Below are 20007 nucleotides of genomic sequence, written 5' to 3' on the forward strand. Positions count from 1 at the left end.
TTGAAATATACATCACTCATCACAGTTAGCTGGCTAGCTTATTGCTAGCAAAAGACGAACATGGAGGTGCCCGTGTTTTTCCCTCTAATTTGTAGCTCGAACGCTCGGAGGTCGAAAATGACACAATTCCAACGTCTCACTTCCAAAGTAAGTCGAATGCAACATTAATATCAGAGACGCTGAGCTGCTCCTTCTGTCATCTCAAGAGTGTGAATGTGTGTTGCACATGCTATGGATTATTACTGTAATTAAACAAGAGCCAAAGAGTCTCAAATAATTGCTTTTTACATATAATTCCTGAACTTCATGTTTCTGTAGAAATGTCAAATTTCTTTGCAAAGAAAACTTTTCAAAGTGTGGATATCGGGATATTAGTATGATATTACTTGGTATTGGATCGAAAATAAAATCAATATTATCGTCCATCCGTACTCTGATGGCAAACTGAGCCTTGGTGCGCTCTGTCTGATTGGTCAGCTTCCCCCCACCCTGCAGCCCACCTCTCATTCTCTCTCCCTCTCTCTCTCTCTCTCTCTCTCTCTCTCTGCTTAAATACTTTTAACAAAAAAGACTGAAGGAGGAGGGAGAGGGGGATGGGAATGGTGGGGGAAGGGAATTGTGTGTGTGTGTGTGTGTGCGTGCGTTGTCACTAGAGAGAGCGATAGAGAGAGAGAAGGAGAGAGTAGAGTGGTGTTGAGTCCGTACCTGGAAAAACATAGCCGTGCACGCACACACTAGCAGGGATTATCTGTCTGTTCTGAGTCTGATAGAGAAATGCAGGCATGAGTAGGTAAGTCAGGTTCTCTCCATCCTTCTTGCTCTCTCTTTCTCTCTTACATGATAGATTGATTCAGGTTGCACTGAAAGAAAGCAGGCAGCTTTGCTCTCAGCTTTGAGTTGGATTGAAAATGTGCCGTGAGTTCTTCTCATACCTCCTCTCCTAATCACGTTATCTCTCCTGATTTCTGCATTCTACTCTTTCTCTCCTTTCCTGCATGCAGGTGTCTCTTTGTAAGCTCTCTCACAAACACTCTTTTAAGGTTCCTCAGTTTGAAGAAGTGTGCATTTGTGTTTCTGGAGTTTGATAGACAGAGCAGTGTCAGTGCTCATTCTTCTGAGCTGAGAAAATGTACCAAAGTCAGAATTAAGTCTAAATGTTGCAATGTGCATGGATCTTTTCTGTGGTATCTGCATGCTGCATGGGTTTTACTTTACATTTTCAATGCAAGTTAAGTTTAAAAAAAAAAAATATATATATATATATATATATATATATATATATATATATATATATATATATATATATATATATATATATATATATATAAATGAAAGCAACTGGAACCAACAAATTACTGGTGCAAAGTAAAGATTTGTCTATATTTCTGAGTAGATAAATAGTGCTTCATGATAGACCAGGATTAATGGTTTAATATCAGAGGAAGTGTGTGTTGTCCTGCACGGCGTGTCAGAGTGGAGCGAGTGGCTTTCAGAAGCAGCGTGAGAAGCCACATTGTTTGACTGGCATGATTATGTAATATTTTTCATTCATGTGTGAGCTCCTCTGCGCTCTCACTTGAAAGGGAATGGCATTCCTCTCTGAGATCCACAGGACGAGCTGCTCAAGTGTAGCGTTTCAGAAAAGTAGTGGTTTAGACCTCAGTGTTTTAAGAAAGTGTTAGGACTGTAACAATTACTACATAATTATTGTTACATGATTATTTGAATGATTTGAGGTAGTTGTGATTAATTACTGTCCACATTCATAAATTTCCATATCAATAAAATGTTTCATTCCTTATTCTTGATTTATTATTGATTTATAAACTATTTATAACTGTATATATTTTTTAATTTATTTAGTATTTAATGGAGTGATAGTGTGTCATATATGACAAGTACAGTACATGTTTTGTTTACTGAGATATTTAGCTATAGGATCTGGTTTATTGTGACAAGGTCCCACATTTTATAATCATGACAGGCCTAATTTCAGCATTTTAGATGTCAGTGTTTCAGATCTCAGTGCTCTAGTGTTGCGTTTTGAAGTTTAGTGTTTGAGCTCAGTGTTTTATATTTTTGTGTTTGAGGTCTGTGTTTATATTTGAGTGTTTCAGCTCAGCGTTTGAGTGTAGTGTATTGTTTCTGTGTGTTCAAGCAAAATGTTTTATTTTAATGCCTGAGCTCGTTTTTATATTTTTGTGCTTGAGTTCAATGTTTTATATTTTAGTGTTTGAAGGGAGTGTTATAGATTTTAGTGTTTTATATTTTAGTCTTTGAGCTCAGTGCTTTAGTGTTTTATATTTTAGTCTTTGAGCTCAGTGCTTTAGTGTTTTATATTTTAGTCTTTGAGCTCAGTGCTTTAGTGTTTTATATTTTAGTCTTTGAGCTCAGTGCTTTAGTGTTTTATATTTTAGTCTTTGAGCTCAGTGCTTAATATTTTAACATTTGAGTTCAGTGTTTTATTTTAGTGCGTGAAGTTAGTGGTTTAGATCTTAGCATTTATGTTTTTCTGTTAGTTCAGTGTTTTGTTTTATTGTTTGAGCTCAGTGTTATATATTTTAGTGTTTGAGCTCAGTTTTTAAATATTTTTTAGTCTTTGAGCACAGTGTTGTATATTTTAGTGTTAAAGTTCATTGTTTTATATTATTGTGTCTGAGCTTTTTGTTATTTAAGCGTTTGAATTCAGTGTTTTTATATTTTAATGTTTATTTTATATATATATATATACATATAAAATAAACATTAAAATATAAAAACACTGAATTCAAAATGAATTCATATATATATGGTAGTGTTTGAGTTCAGTGTTATATTTTTTATATATTTTTATAGGGGAATTTTTTTACTATTTAGTGGACACATGGGATAATCACATTTAATGTTTTGTTTGCTTATTAATCAGATAGTATAAATGTGAAAAATACTGTGAATTCCGAATGAGAACTTTTTCCTCTGTAAGTTATGTTTATATACATTTCTCTGTTTATAGCTTCATCAATACATTGATGAGAACTAATCAATTTGTTTATGTTTAAAACCAATTAAAGTTTTTTTTTATTCCTTATTATCTGTATTTGTGTTCTGAATAAACTTCAATACACTTAAAAATCAGGGAAATATAAGTTAGACCTTTCATTATTCTCAATAGTATGTTTATATAAGGTCCTAAATTTTAATGTTTTTTAATACAGCAATTCAAGTCAATTGGGTTCGTGTAAATGGATCATTTATTAATGAATTTTAATTACCTTTATTTATTTATTAATTGCATGTGTTTATTTGCTTTAGTTATTCAATGTGTTTATCTTTAATATGCTTAGGTATTTTAGGAAATAAGAAAATGGAGGTGTTATTGGAAAAAGTAAGTGTGTTAAAGTGAAAATGTGGGTTGTAAAGCAAGCGCCGAGATGTGCGAACAGACTGGTTTGAAATGTGCACAGTCTTGTGATAGTGCTCTCTTTATTGCGGTTGGCTGCTGCACTGTGGTATGCATGGGGCTTTTTGTGAGGCAGATTTAGAAAGGCCTCTTTAGAGGCTGGACACAGCCATACAATCAGCTTAATGCCTACGTGCAGGCCCTTAATGAATACCCCCTGTGTGTGTCCAGCCCACAGAGAGAGCGAGTCCGAGCGCAAGTCTCCATGACTATCAGATTCCGTTTAGAGTCGGAATTGTTTATTAAACTTTTGGCATTTAGCGTAGTAGCATAATACGCACTGGGGTTTGAGTGCATTGGATTTCTTTTGTCCCTAAACCGTACCTCGTCCTGTCCTAGGAAGTGGATCTGGATGTGTAGTGTCCTAGTGCAAGCACAAGCCGGTGATGGACTACAGACGCACAGACGGTAACCTGGCTTTCTCTGCAGAAGTGTCACCTTAAACCAGACCACGTCCGCAGAATGCTGAGTCCTATTGTTCCCTATAGTAAGTTCACGCATGCTTTATATTTAACATCATTTCCATATGTTCCTTGTAGTGAGAAGTATGTACTAAGGTACTGCTGCTACATTCCAGGTGGAAAATCACTGACACATAACAAATAATGTGAACAAGCTGTATAGGACTAATTTACCTTTGATCTAGAGCATTGCACAAAGTGAGCATGATGGAGGGAAAAAGCAAAGGGTGTATAGTTGTGTGTGTGTGTGTGTGTGTGTGTGAGGCAGGGAGGGGGGTTAGTTGATGGCTTTAGCAGTAGATTCCCTGCAGTTCTGACAGTGTCATCTCACAAATCCCACTCACCCTCCCAGTTTTCCCTGCTCTCTCCACTCGATCGACCTAATAACTGACGTGTCCAGTTTTAGTCGCCCTTCCACATCTCCACTTCCCCCTCCCTCTCCACCGCTCTTCATCTGAGCTCCTCGCAGTCCCTCACCAAAACAGCATTGTTTGTTAGCCAGCATGGTGCTTTTTTTTCTCAGCGAGCGGCCTGAGGAGCCGCTTTAACCCGACTCTTCGGCTCGCCTCCTCTCCGCTTTATCGGCGTGACAGCTACATGAAAAGAGGGAGAGAAATCAAACCGCCACGCCACGTCTGATCAATTGGAGATGTAATTACATAATAATGAACAGAAGCCTTTTTATGCTTGGCTGGGATGTGTGCTGCAGCAGGGAAATGGCTGTTCGTCATGCTTACTTTATGTTGTTTAAATACTTTTACATATATTCACTTGCTGAATACAGACAGAATCGTGTTATGAAGTAAGTGAAGCATGGTGTCAGGCGAGGTGTGTGTTGCAATTATCAGTCCTGGCGATCTCGCATTTGTTCTTAAAGTTAGCGAGACTGTAGTTGCTCAGAGCATCTTTTGTGCTGGAATTCACTTAACGGCTTAAGCCCAGACTTGTCAATTTAGTCATTCTGATGGACAGATCCTTACTGAACAGTTCTTGACAGGCCACATTTTTGTCTTGCCCAGAATGACATGATTGCAATGGAAGCTTTCTTTTTTTCCAGCTAATTATAATGCAGTAAACACTGCATGATGTCATATATTTACTCAATAAACTCTCCCGTTCAACTTCACAAGCCCTCTCAGTTTGGGTATTGATTTTTGAGAATGTCACAAAGACTTGGTGGAATATCTTGCATTCCTCAGAGATGCATCATATTTGAGTGTTTTAGCCCGTTCTGAAGTGACCAGTGGATATGGACAGATCCTGCTCTTCCTGTGTTACTGCTCTTTGTTGGCGTGGGCTGATGAGAACAGGCTGTTCTTCTGAGTGTGTGTGTGTTTGTGTTCTTGAGCATGTAGTGTGAATGTTAGGACTGCACATGTGGGTGTTAGATATCCCTCATGTTTACGCTCTAACCACTTAAACACACGCAGATTCCTTCCCCAAGACATTAGTCTAGGACTAAACGGCCATTTATCTTTCACTCGTCCTGATACGTTCGGCTTAGACTCTTTCTCATATTTACTCAATTCCGTATAAGACCTGGGCTATGTGAGGATATGATATCGATATCCCAATTGTTTTCAGATAGTTTTATGAGAGAGAGTATTGTAGCTGATTGCATATTAAAATCAATTTTATTTTTCCTCCTCTCCTGTGCTAATTTATTTTTAATTACCACAGACAAGAGCTTCTATACATTTCCATGTCCTGCAAACTTCTTCATCAGAAAATCACTTTTAATGAACGTCTAAGGGCAGTTGTTGTGGCACTAAATAAACTTTTATGCAAATTTTATAGAGCATGATCATGAATTTTTCACTGAAAAGATATTTGTAAATGAAGCAAATCTGTATAATTCATCCTTTTAGACATTTAGAGATGCATTATGAGATGTAGAGATGTTTCAGAGATTTAGAGATGTGTTACAAACAGTTTTTTGGGGTCAGATATGCGTATGGAGAAACCTTAGTGAAAGTGTAATTAATTGGAATTTATTTCATTACAGTGTATAAGTGATGTATTTTATTTTATTTTTTAATGAAATTTAACAACTACCCTTAGACTTCATATTTAGTAACTTCTCAGTAAACAAGTTTTCTTTTTTTTTTTCCTCAGTACAGAGAATTCTTGCCTTTGCAATTCCTCTGGCGAGCAAATTGAAAAATGCTGGAATATTTTTTAAAATATTGCGAAGTGCCAAATCCACCTGTAAGCTGCACATGAGAAAGCCCAGCCCGTGTGGTATACATGTGAATAGTATCACATCCTTGCTGGAATTTTCTTTGTGGAACAGTTGAACGTTCCCACCGTCAAGATCTGTTCCTGACCACACATCACAGGCATTAGTGGTTTCCACATACACACTCTTGCATGCATGGGTACACATACATACACACAGACACACACACACACATAACGCACACATTCAGTTTCTTTTTTATCCATTTCTATATATTGTCTCCTCACACCACCCATGTGTGTTACCTCTCCTTACACTTTTAAACAGACAAACCTGAAGGAAATCTGAGAGAGATTCCTGGGGCCACGGATACTCCTGTAGGGATTTGGTGCAAAGAATCTGTAATCTGCACTTCAAACACGCTCCTAAATCAGTCCCAGGCCAGCAGCCCACGAGTGCCCTAACTCTTGTTGCTCAGAGGCCCGCTGTCCAGCAGATCCTTTTTGCTTTTGAAGAGCGAAATGAATACAGCCGGCACCTCTTCTTCACAATGACCTCATTTCTTTTCTGCCTTGCAAAAAAAAAATAAAAAAATGCCAGGCCTGCTGAAGCGCTCTGATTACATCTGTTAAGTCATTAAAGCTCTGAAGCTCTGAGGGAAGGGGCACGCCAGGCTCTTCTGGATGAGTGGCATATCTCACAGGCCTCCAACAACCCTAACGAGAGCGAACGAAGCTGAATACGGCTCTGGAGGGGCCCTTGAGTAAACAGGCGGCACGCAGAAGTGTCTGTGTGAATGAGCACAGGGGTCATTAGCGGGGGTGTGAATGGGGTTTAATTAGCCCTCACGGAGGTGCGCACTATGTGGGATGGGGAGCTAACGGGGTGATGGAGAAAGAAGAAAAGCTTTCTGCTCTCCTTCCCCCTTCTCTCATCAACTCACCGTCGTGCAGGAGAGCTCATTAAGGCCCAGCACTGTTGCAATTACGCTCCTAATTAAGGCTGGTGCTCAAACTCATTTGGTGGCCTGCCTACCTGATCTCCGTAGCCGAATGTCAGAACTCAGAGCCGCAGTTTCACCCCCATGCGTGGAGCGCCTAATTAAGGCAAAAACAGACACAACGCAGAATCAACTTCTTCACGTAGTGCCTCAGGGATCCAGTTTAGGGCTGCTCACATTTCGTTTTGTTGCCACGCAAACAGAAAATCCCCACTCAGTTGTAGAGTCAATAAATAAACAAAGAAAGAGAAAGAGAGGGCAGAGGATTTAGCCGAGTGGGAATGAAACACGCAGGGTGGGATTGGGAGGTGGGGGGGGGGGGGGCAACAAGAAGGGGGAGATGGTGGAGAGATTTGGTGGTAGGAGACAGATGGAGGGGGGTGATTGGTCATCACCGAGCCTTAGGACAGCTGTTCTTTGATATATTAGTGGACACAATGACCTAAACCCAGCCTGCAGCCACACAAAATAGGGACCCTGTTTTTCTTAAAGGGGAGGGGTTGCCTTGCTTTTGGCCATTTGTGGACACAAATTAGCAGATTGGGGGTGGGGGTCGGGGGGGTTTCTAAAATTATGAGCATCTAGCAATGCATCTAGCTGTTTCATGCAGCTGACCACTAATAATCAGCTACAAACTGGTACCTACAGATTCATCAGCATTAAAGAATGTACGTTCAATCCCTCATTTTGTTAAAAAGATAAAGAGATGATATCATTTTATTCCGATTTGCAAAGATGCTCAGTATGTACAATACACAGAATTCAAGCAGAATGGGGTTCAAGGGACTGTACTGCAATGTGTACATATCCTCCAGGTCTGCAATTTTATCTTATTTTTTCCTCACAACATTATGTATGTGTAATGGTGATAACCAACAATTACTATCAAAGTTACTATAAAATAGTTTTTTGATCAATAAATTTAACAGTGTCAACTTGAAATTAATAAAAAATAAAATAAATAAAACTAGAAACTTGATGTTAATATGATACAAAACATGCACAAATATGCTTAGTTTTGTGGGTTCAGGAATAATAATAATAATAATAATAATAATAAAAGCAATAATGGTTTCAATAAATAAATATTATTGCCTAATATTTAAACATTTTAAATGAGATTATGGTCATTATGTAAAACTGTGCTGTGATCATAAGGCACTTTCTTTCTTTCTAACTGTAAGAGGTGTCGCACTGCAAAACGTTCAAGTAGTGCACTTATCATTCTGTATCATCTCAGTGCAAATAGCTTATGTCATGGTTTTGTGGTTCTAGTAGCTAATCAGAGTGGATCAGGAATGATCTAACACGCCTGCATGCACTTACAGTGTGACACACGGAGGAGTGATAATGCCTTCAAAAGCTCAGAGATTACAGAGAGCTGGCAGAGAGAGAGCGAGAGAGACAGAGCGAGAGAGAGCGAGAGAGAGAGAGAGATGGGAGGGGTGGGGTGAGAGTGAGGATAGAGAAGCTCCTTCACTGCCACTTCAGTAGATAGGCTCCCTCCTCTAGGGATCTTGCTTGGGCTGTGTGAATAGATGTGTGCACGTCTGGGAGGGCGCTGGGCAGCAGGTGTGAAAACTAGTAAGAGCCCTCCAACTCTTCTGTTATTACATCTTTTTAGAGCCATGAAAAGAAAGAGCAGATGAGCTCTGGAGAGAAAGCATGAACGCTGCCCAGGGATTGGGTTTCCTTTGATTGATCACATCGCTGTGACTAACGCATAGATTTATAATAATTTTCTCAGCAGTGCTCAATTAGACATGGCGTATAAGTAATGACGGGGTATTGTAGGAGGTGCTTTTACTTGGACTTTGGGATTATTTTACAGCCTTCCTTAGAAGCTGCTGTATTTAGCCAGGAAATACATGTAAAATATTCACACATTCTGAATGTTACATGAAGAATAGTGAAATTTTCTGCTATATAGATTTTTGAAAACTACAGCTTGTCCTGAACTGGATTGCTGTATGCTTCTCTTTTGAACATCTCATCATAAGTTCTAGCATTTTCTAATCTGGCTACCCCCAAAAGTGTAAAATTACATTTAAAAATTTCATTTCAGTTCCACTATGTTGGAAAGATGCCAACACACTGACTGTCTAACTATGATTTATTGATTTAACCTGCATTTTGTTTTCATACGTGTTTGTCTTTATACCTTTACTCTTAGCCTTTGGCTATTTTCTCAGCCATGTTTATTAAACTGGATTCTTATTTACCTATCGTGATCTTTGCAGATAGCCTTGCACAAGTTATAAAAATATTTCTGAATTATTTTGGTGAAATATATTTAGCTTTTCTTATATTTGAGGTGTCAGAGTATTTCTGCATTTTCCAATTTTGGTCAAAACCCAATATCCACCACACAAATAAAAACTGGCAGACATGAAACATTCCATCTTACACACTTACTCAAATCTGATTTCATTAAAATGTTTACATGGATTTAACCGAATAATGACAATGTGATTCAAGTTGTAAGAAAGTTGTAAGGTATAAATTCTAACCTTGCTCCTAACTCTAGTCTTATCATACGAGCTCTGAATTTGAAGATGTTAGACTGTGTTGGTTTGAATGTAGCTGTATCCTAATCCTCCATTTTGTGGCCTACAGACATTATAATGGATTCTAGGTGTGACTAGTTGGATTCTGGTGTCAATCAGCCATAAAAGAATTAAACATGATAGGCAAAAGCAACCAGCACCAGCTTTATATTTTTATCAGATAAACAATATAGGGAATTTTTTGATAGATTTAAAATATGCCTTTTCATTCTGGTCAAAAAGCAGATTTGATGTAAATCCTAAAGAATATTTGTACTTTCATTCCACACTTTCACTTCATACTTAAAAATCCTGTAGAGTCTTTTCCACCTAAATCATTGATTCTCCAACATCTGAACTGAATACAAATCAGCTAATGATTGGAACTCAGGCTCTTGTCTTATCTTTCGAGCTCTGAGATTAATTCATGCAAACAACCCAGCCTCCCTCTGTTTCCTTCTTTTTCTCTCTTACTGTTTTCCACTTTTTGCATATTGTTTCTAATCCCTCTTTCTGTGCTCTTTGTGCGCTCTGTTGTAATTTACAGAAACAGACCTCTTGAATGGCATTTGTGAAATGTATTCCACAAGGAAATTTGTCTTAACTCTTTAACATTTTCCCTCAGATACTGTTCTCTGAGTTCTCTAAATATAATTTGTATTGTATAAAAATTGACAGATGGATTTAAAAAAAAAATTTTGGGAGAGATATAGGATCTCCATCTTTAGGGCGGTTTATTAGGACATGTGGGGGCAGGAGAGTGTGAGCGATCCTGCTTGATTGGATTGATTCTTCCTGCTCGCACTCATAGCAGCTCTCTCCACACTCTGCCAACTTTAATGGTCGCCCATCCCAGAAGGCATGTAGCATCTGAGTAGGTTTTGTTTCTCGAGACAGGACAACAAAAGCAGAGGGAAACAGAGAGAGAGAGAGAGAGAGAGAGAGATGGCTTGTGGACCCCATGGGAGTTGTGAAACTGCTTCTGGCCTGCTCTTCTCACATTACAGAAAACTGGAGTTGCTTGTACACACACGCTCTGCTGCAAGCGTTTAACATTGTTATGGGTTCAAAAAACAGGGGCTTAGTTTGTCATAGTGAAATTGTTTACATTTATGAATTACATTTATTTTATTCATTTGACTGAGGTGGAATCCAATCCAAGCACTGAGCTGTTTGAAGATGGGACTAAGTCGTTTTTCCACACAGCATGGCAAATCTGATTTATTCCTTAAATCTGATTTGTGGACCGTTTCCACATTACAAATTTCAAATGACCGAATCTGATCCATAGTCGCATTTGATATCCACACGTTGGTTGTTATAGTAAGTACATATCCATGCCTGTTCTGAGTACTGCAGTGCACGTAAATTTTAGACAAACATTGATTTTATGTATATTTTTAAACAAAGTAAGGGAACAGGCCACATTCATTGCTTTCCTCCCTTAACCTGCCTTTTTGGTGGTTAATTTCGATTATTTTCGATTTCTGATGCCAAAAAAAGAAAGAAACCAATTTGGTTTGATTACTCAAACTAAGTCACGTTTGGAAAATCAGATTCTGATTTGAAAACACACATTCCTAGAACTTGACTGAAAAAAAAAACTGATATCTTGTCTTTATTTGCTGTGAGTTTACAGAAAACATCTGACTTTTACCAAATGCCAAAAAGCGAGGGCAAAATAAATAAGTGCAGCAACGAAAGACAATAGCTGGAGTAAGAGCGAATACACCGGAATGCTACAATAATGAGTCAGGGAGCTGTCAGGCTAGAAATGATTTGTCAAGAAACCTAATAGTACACACTAATAAAATTAGTAACTGAAAGAGTGACCGCAAAGTGCTCTGGTTTATTTTTAAAATAGCAAGTATTTCAGCATCAGTGAATAGCCTTAAGCGTGAAGAGTCTTCAGTCATTTCTTGAAGGCGTTGACTTCTATCTAAAATTGGAGAGCAGGTGGTTCACACCTCCCCAACACACTCCATGCTGAACTATAACGCTGTCAACCCCAAATCGGCGCTTGCGCACTATCTTCATCACACACTCCTTACAAAAAAAGAGATGCAATGCGAAGTGCACACACACACCCCAAACTCCCTCAATAAATCCCAGAGCACCACAAAAGCTGTCGGTGGACCTCTGCTGAATAGATTAATAAGATTTCCATAATTAGGCAGGCCTCTGACAATAGGATCCCTCTCCTTTGTCTCAGAACCAACAGAATTGTCAGGCTAAGGGGACGTCTGCTGGACTGGCCATTGCAACAATGGACACAGAGACAGTAAGGCGGTCAGTGGAAACATCTGTCTCTCTGCCAGGCCTGGAGTCTTGTGCAGAGTGGTTGCGTCAGGCCCTCAGAGTCTGCCTCCCACAAAGCAGCGGCTGCAAGGGTCCATGTGGACAATAGGGCCTGGTGGCGAGAGGACCCTTCTTTTCTTAATCCAACTGCTACGCCTCTGTTTACTCACCAGTTTCCCATGTTGATTACAGCTACAGAGGGTGACATGTAACCCAGAGCTGGTCATCTGGATATCGCTGTGTTTGGAATGGCATACATGGAGCGAGCTTAAGTGTTTTTCTGTCTTTGTTAGCAAAGCTAACCACAAAGAGAGTCTCTGAGAGTCATCGAGGTTTGCTTCAGCTTTATTAATGCAGCATTTTGCCATTCTGAAGGCTATACTACAGGACACTGGATACAATTTTCTAATAATGCTTTTTCTCAATGCATACCTGCCAGAAATGAAATCTACACAATTTTCCATAAATTATATTAAGCAGTCAGTTTGGTGTTCATGATGTGTCACAACTGACTTTGCTGAAATTTTTATAATAGTAAATAGTAAAAAAAAAAAAAAGTAAATTTTTTGTTACATTTGCATCTTCCGTTAAAAAAAAGCAAATTTCAGACACCACACTTTGAGGGAAACTGTCTATATTTCATTTACTTTAATCACGTTATCAGTTTGCTCTTTGACAAAATGATTTAGATTTCTAAAATCCACCATACTGTACTCACTGTTCATTCTCCAGGGCTAGAATAAATGAATCTGCAACAGAGTTATGATTGAATCACCAATGTGGATTAAACCCCAGCCAAATTATGGCAGGATCTGAGCGCACGCCGAGGTGTAATTGCGAGCTGCAGCTCATGTCCGATTCATTTAATGCTCTATGGAATAGTGTTCAGTGAGGTTAGAGGACAAAAGGGAGATGTGGAGGTGCTGGGGATGAAGGTCAGTGCCTGGTCTTTATCTTACGCTTCATGGGAGCAGGAATATATCCTTCCATCCCAAATGGCTCATCCGTGAGATTGTGCCTGGGGAAGGGAGGGGTTTGGGGGGTGGGAGGAGTGGACAGCAGGCGCTCTGGCCGGCGAGTGTGTCTGTATGTGAGTATGCATGCATATGGGAGCCTGTGTGCACAACCTCGTGTATATTGATGGAGTGGACAGCAGTGTGGCTGCTCGGCTGAGTTCCTTAATGTCAAGCCTTGTCCGCACATATATGCACACACACACGCACACATGCACACAAACACACACTGGCCAGTGCGTCTGCTGTCCACTCTCTCCCCTCCCCTCCCTGCTGCAGGTTTTATGAGCTCCCCTGGGCTGCCATCCATCTCTGTCACACACTGGCCCCATTATTGGGCTCCGCACAGCTCTGCTCCTACCAGCCCGCAGATGGGAATGTCCTGCAGGACGTCTACTGCTTCTCCAGTCTGGACAATGACCTCCAACTCCAAGCCCCAAACCCACTTCATGCTCGCTTTCTCGATTGCTAGTAGTTGGACATATATTTAAATGCAGGACTTCTTTGTAATGTGGGAATGTTGAAACCTGTGGCGTTAAATATGAAGCACAAGGTAATGCAGTGGCCATCTGGAGAGGAGAGAGAGACACAGAGAGAGAGTTGGAAGGAGGAAAGGGGGAGGGCAAAGTTTCGAAGAAAGCCTGAAGGAGAACGCAGCATATTAGCCTGCGGTTTGATTTAAATGGCAATAAAGCAAGGGGCACCCCACACACACTTGCAGAAGTATAAATAATGAATCATAACTTTCTAAAAAAAAAAATCCACCTGTAATAAAGGCTCACAGACTTTATTCTTTTACCTCTACATTTTCCTGCTGTAGGTCTCACCTCGGGCCGGTTTGTGACAGTTCAATAAAGCCGAGCTATGCAAGGAATTTCAAGCTAATACCTCTGCAAAGAGAAGCAAATCGCCTTCCAGTATGGGATTCAATATGATTTCTTTCAACTTGCTGAAAATGCATACGCCGTAGAATCACACTGATTGTACTGAGCCATCAGCGGTTTATAATAAAAATGCAAGGACAGAATTTGGAGTTTCACTGAGATGGAGTAGGGGGGAAAGGAGGGCCCCACAGTTGCAGAGAGAAATTTCTGTTTTGTTTTTCTCCCCAGTCATTACTCTATTGGTCTCTCTTTCATCCCTTCAACATTAAGGCAGCGTAATGAATCACAGGGTCCAGAGCCGCAGATAGCCAGAGGAAAAGACATTCCACGCTCCCAGTGTTTCATGGGAAGCAACCGATGAATAGCACAACTATTCTGTGCCGCTTGCCCATCCCCCTTCCCGTTTTTTTTCTTTACCCCACTGTCTCCCTCCCCATTCTCTATCCTGCTCTGTCCTGGCTGCACAGGGCTTTTAGAGAATTGCTTTGTGGACAGGCCGATGTGGTGCAGGGGATGGACAGCAGGCGTTCAGTCAAACATACACTGGGTGATAACAATGGCTCCTCAGGGAGGGCTGCAGATGCTAGCACATGGCAGCTATGCACTCTAAAAGGGGAAAGAACAAGTCCACCCCTTTTACACTCAGGGGAATACAAAGATATTCTTTCTTTCTTTCTTTCTGTATGCGTTTGTTTGTGCAAGTTTGGTGCTATCAACTAGCAAACAAAAAATCCAGCAACCAATCTTCACTAGAGCTGGGCAAAATTCTAGTACTTAATATATAATACCCCAGTATAGATGTATAATTCATAATAGCTGAAACATCAAAATTTAAAGGAATACTCCAAGATTTTGGAATTTTTAATCTCTATCCACTGCAGCTGTACCACGTGAGCAATGACCACAGACCACAGACCAAATATTTTCAAATACTGAAAAAAAGAATGGAAACCTATTTACTCAAAACAATAATCATGAAGTCTAAGGGCAGTTGCTGAATTAAGAAATGTATTACAAAAACTGTAGTTTTATTCAGCTTTTGAACAATGGAGCAATACAGTAAAAAGTAATACAGTAATATACTGCAGCAACACAGAAAAAAATAATTTCTTACTCTTTTCATAAGGTTTTGTGGTTTTATTTGCCATTAGGTGCTGCCGTGTTTACTTTAAGCTAGGTTGACTACTTTGGGGCAAAGAAATGGGTCAGTATGGAAAATTATATTGTAATACTAATATACTAACCATGTCTGATTTATAGCTTTCATTTCATTAAAAGGATTAAAATGTGTTTGAAAATTGGCTGATATTTAGTTAATTTTTATTTTAGCATCTCAGACTCACCTAGCCAACAACCTTCCAGAATGCCCAGTGTGTTCCATATAATTTTGTCCCCTCAGTGTTCTGTGTCGTGACATGGGTGTTTGTATCCAACAGGTCTGTTGAAGATGCACTGGAACCCGGAGCATGCCCAGCCCCTGAGCCAGTGGCCCGAGCAGCATTTGGATGTGTCCTCCACCACCTCTTCACCTGCCCACAAACCTGAGCTGTATTCGGCACGTGGCCGCGGCTCCTACAGCTACGCCTGGGCCAATGATGACATCTCCGCCCTCACTGCCTCCAACCTGCTTAAGCGCTATGCTGAAAAGTACTCAGGTGTACTGGACTCAGCCTATGAGCGCCCTGCTGTGGGTGCCTACCCTGAGCCTGGAGCCTTTGGGGCTCTCAATGGCAGCCAGAAGAGTGAACTGGAGCCTTGGCCCCTCTCACACAGCACTGATTCAACTTACCCTTTGGTTCCCCCCTCTACCCACGATGGTCTGAAGGTGGCACCGGCACCCACAATGCCACCTGGCTCAGGCAGCGTCTCTGCAGGCAGCAGCAATCTGTCAGACTCAGGCTACAGTGGGAGCAGTTCATGCAGTGGTCCCCATTCCAGTGACTACCCGCCCAGCTACAATGGTACCTACCTCTCGTCAGGATACTGCCCACAAGGCAGCTCAGCACTTCCCCCAGCGCCACTTCACACCCTGCAGTCTGGCCCCACCCTCTTGCCCAGCTACACACCCTCTGCCCCTGTCTATAACTACCCCCCTGCCACCTACCCCCACCAGACCAGCCTCGCACCCACCTACAGCCACCCGACTCCACCTTACCTTCCTTCTGGTATAGCTGCTCCAACCCCCATCACATCACGGCCCACAGTGGTAGGAGGCAGCTACAGTTATCAGAACAGTAGCCTGGGCAACTCGGAGACAGCAAGTTCACTGAAGAGGAAGGCATTTGAAATGACCCCTGAAGAGGAAGAGGGGGACGGGAGTTCACGCTACAGGAAATATAGCTATGAAGCCTTAAAGTCTGGTGGAGACTCGCCATATAGTGTGAGTGACAAAGCAGAATGCAGAGGGAATGGGTTTGTTACTACAAGTGCGGACCCACAGGCATTCAAGCCCAGCAAACCTGGGTCTCAGCCAGGCATTGCAGGTGACGAGGTGGGCAAATACAGTGGCTTGAAGCCCCTGCTTTCGCCAGCATACGGAACAGCTGGCGACTACAGCCCCCCAACAGCCATGACAGGAGAGAACGGAGGAGCTGAACATGGCTTTCCACAGCAACAGCGTTCACTCAAGCGCTCTGAGCCGCTGAAAAGTAAAGAGCAGCGCCTGCTGGAGGTGGTAAACAATGAGCTACAGGAATGCACGCTGCCCCCACTGTGGTCAGATCTAGTCGGCCATACTCGTCTTAAAGCAGTTCTGGAAGAGGAGCTGCTGTGGCCATTGCTGCGCTCTGACAGTTCTGTTCGGCCTCCCCGAACTGTGCTACTGTTTGGTCCACGAGGGGGTGGCAAAACCACACTGGTGCACTCAATGGCCACCCAGCTTGGGGCCACTTTCTTCAGGCTGAGCGGTGCCACGCTTGTATCCAAGTGGAAGGCTGAGGCTGAGCAGCTTCTGGGCATGCTATTCTCAGTGGCTACAGCGCGCCAGCCAGCGGTGGTGCTGCTGAGTGAATTAGAGGCCTTTGAGGATGATGAGGGTCTCAGACAGCAGCTGCAGGCCCAGTTGGAGAAGGTGCACCGTGGCTTGTTGCTGGTGGTGTGTTCCACACGCCACCCGGAGCTTCTGAAAGAATCGCTGCTGCGCTGCATGGCCAAGCGTTACCATGTCAGCCTGCCGGACGGAAGTGGGCGCAGGCAGCTGCTGCTGCAAGCTCTCGGGCCACATGGTTGCAGCCTGAGTGAACAGGAGCTGGCTGCCGTGCTGCAGCGTTGCGATGGATTCTCTGTACGTGAGCTGCTGCAGCTCGGTCAGCAGGCCCTGGCTTCAGCATCAGCTTCAGGCACTGGTCAAATGCATGGCCTTGGCGCTCCCATCTCCTCGCCAGCCTTCAAAGACTTCGAGAGCGCTTTCTGTAAGGTGCGACCGCATGGGGCCCCCAAAGAACTGGACACTTGTATGGAATGGAGCAAGGTGTATAGCCACTAAGAGACAGTTCAGCCACTGGAATCAGGACTGCTTGTCTTTGTGCTGAGGCAGAAAGCCTCGTGGATATTTTTGCTTTTTTCTTTCTGTTTTCTTTTTGTAGCTACATACTTTGCAGCCAAAAAGGGGGGGTTATTTTGGGAAATTACATTTTACGGTGAAAAGGCATTTTAGTATGAAAAATTTTAGAATTTTTTGTCTTGGAAACATGCCATGGTGTGCTGTTTTTCTATAAATAAACATATACTTTATTTTTTCCCCAAAGAAATTAAATATTAGGCATTTATCAGAGGAGGCAATTGTTAGTTGTTTGCTGATAGAAAATTTGAAATATTTTCTGGAATTTCACTAGAATTCTGATCAGCCTTGATCCTGGAATGAACCTGGATTATATTAATAATGCCCCCATTAACTGCAATTCTCAGGATCCTATTTATTGCCTGTCTGCTCCAATGGCATTATATTTTTATTATTTTTATTTACTCTAAATTGATCATTTGGTGTTAAACGGCTTGGGACATATTGGAGCAAATGAATTGTTTTTGACCAAAAATGATAAAAGAGCACCGCTTTTAAATGATACCTGCCCTACTGACAGCATTTTACCAAAATGCAACCACCATTATGCAACCTGCTTGAAACCAACAATATTGTGCAAAACAAGTTCATTGTTAGACCGTGGTCATATCATGTGCACTTTGTCAAAGCACGGTCTTTTCATGAAAAGTGTATGCATCGCTACCCAAATAGTATTAAGACATAGGAAGTAAGAGAGAAAGAGAGAGACTGGCCCTCACTGTCTGCACAATCTGCTCTGTACACTGTACAAACCAAACACACACGTGGAATATAGAGACCACAGTGTTCTGGGACGTTAAACCCATAACCCCTAACCACAAGTTCCCGCAGTCCATCTCACATTCCTCAGCTAGATTTCTGATTTCCTGAGACTGTCTCATTGTACCCTGGAAATGCAAAAAAAGAGCAAAAAAGTCTAATATTCTCTTCTGCTTACTATTTTTTTTTCTTAGTATATGTAGTCTTGTTTGAAATACTCAGGAAGAATTTCTTTACCTCAGAAATGATAACGAATGTATGTAACCTTAGGGTCTTAGTAGTGAATACTGAGGCGGTTCAGAGTTGTGAGAGAGAGTGGTCACAGACCTGTACACACACTGCAGCTGTGGTATTACCTCATAGGAGAAAACTTGAAAATGATACAAAGACTAATGTTGAATGTAATTCAGGTATTTCAGGGGATATCTGATGCCATAAAAATCCACAATTTTTGTAATTCTATATAAATACATATTTCCTTCATCCTTTCCATTTATTTTGGATGTAGATTTTAATGGAGTGATGATTGTCTTCATGAAACGTTCTTGTAGATGGCAAGTCAGATGCTAGATTTTGTTGGACAAACTGTTTGGAACTAGATCAATTGTACATAAATCATGGTGAATTTGATTGTAATGACTACATATGTTTTATAGATTTTATGAACACATAATACATATGTAATGCATTATAACACTTCAGATAATAGAAACCAGCCCAAAGATTAATCAAAGCAGATTTGTATGCAACTGGCAGCTAATCATGTCTAATAATCGATTGTGTCATGCAGGTTCTTGTACACACAGACACACTGCTGATACACTCTACATGTAGACAATCCAGAAGCTTCTACCAATGTTAATGATTTTTGGCTTTTACTCCAAATGCTACTGATTACACCAATGCCATTGTTCTGGAAAAGTTACATAAATCATTTCTGAACATTATAATCATGCATATATTTACAAGGTATTGTTTTGTAAGGGATTGATAGAGCTTGTAGTTCATTCATTCCTTCCCATGCTCTCTTTTTGCATTTGGTCATCATTCTCCTTGAACCCTATAGCACCATTCAAGCTTAGCTGGTGGCTTCTGACATGACATAGAACGCGGGTCAATCGTCATGATGATTATTGACATTGATCCTGACTGACGTTAAAGTACAAAACCCAGAGGTCTTGCACTCTGACTACACGTGTTATAGTGTAGACACAATACAGAGCACTGCCCACTTCTAGTCCCAAAATCTGAGAGACTGTGTTTTATGTAAGACTCATGAGATTTGTATCCTTTTTTGTTCCAAATATGAGCATACCAAATCTTCAATTTCAAAAAGTATACAGGCATGTTCAGTTAGCAGTTTGTTCAACAAAATTGGCATTTATTAGCTGTTTTGAATCTATTAGTACAGTAACTTTTATCTAGGTTCTTGTTCTTGTACATTTTCTGTAACCATTTCTACCTCATTTTTTTTGCAACATATTGTACATGAAAGTATTTATTTCATGTCATTTTTGATGTCTGTTTTGAAAATGATAATGTTCTTGAACTGTAATGGTCTACCTCAAAAAAGGCTGTATTTTAAGAGAAAATATCACACATTATTAAAGAGAATATGTCAGAGAATATTGACCCGGATTTATTTCTCACGCTGTGTGTGGTTAAGGAACTTACATGACCGCAGTTGGCAGGCTACCAAGGTAGGCGGCCTGACCTTTGTCTGCACTTCTATCCTCAACTAACCTTGGTGTATGGGGCAAAAAAAGATTCTAGATTTATTAACAAAAGATTTACAGAAACATGGATGAGTTTCAGGAGATTCAGTCATTTGATTGGGTTAGTAGAGAAGAAATATACCTGTAATAGCTG

At 40.9% G+C, this 20007-nt stretch overlaps 1 protein-coding gene across 2 annotated transcripts; it reads left to right on the top strand.

The window, feature by feature from the left end:
- The first annotated feature begins 626 nt into the window (after positions 1-626).
- fignl2 (fidgetin like 2) lies at positions 627-19764 on the top strand. Of its 2 annotated transcripts, none has more exons than XM_026921361.3 (3): positions 627-790; positions 3779-3926; positions 15257-19764. In XM_026921361.3, exons 2-3 carry the CDS (start codon positions 3902-3904, stop codon positions 17302-17304), a joined length of 2073 nt encoding a protein of 690 aa, XP_026777162.2. In that variant the 5' UTR covers positions 627-790; positions 3779-3901; the 3' UTR covers positions 17305-19764. The 2 variants fall into 2 exon arrangements, with proteins under 2 accessions (XP_026777162.2, XP_034168043.1); XM_034312152.2 differs by lacking the exon at positions 627-790 and adding an exon at positions 805-915.
- The last annotated feature ends 243 nt before the right edge of the window (positions 19765-20007 follow it).

The sequence above is a fragment of the Pangasianodon hypophthalmus genome, chromosome 16 (genome assembly GCF_027358585.1).
Source record: "Pangasianodon hypophthalmus isolate fPanHyp1 chromosome 16, fPanHyp1.pri, whole genome shotgun sequence".
Lineage (NCBI taxonomy): Eukaryota > Metazoa > Chordata > Actinopteri > Siluriformes > Pangasiidae > Pangasianodon > Pangasianodon hypophthalmus.

What these genes read in the sequence shown, in the direction of transcription:
- fignl2 (XM_026921361.3), top strand. Translation starts at nt 3,902, where the DNA reads ATGCTGAGTCCTATTGTTCCCTATA. An exon ending in GAGTCCTATTGTTCCCTATA is followed by an intron (nt 3,927 to 15,256) that starts GTAAGTTCACGC and finishes TGTATCCAACAG; the next exon opens with GTCTGTTGAAGATGCACTGG.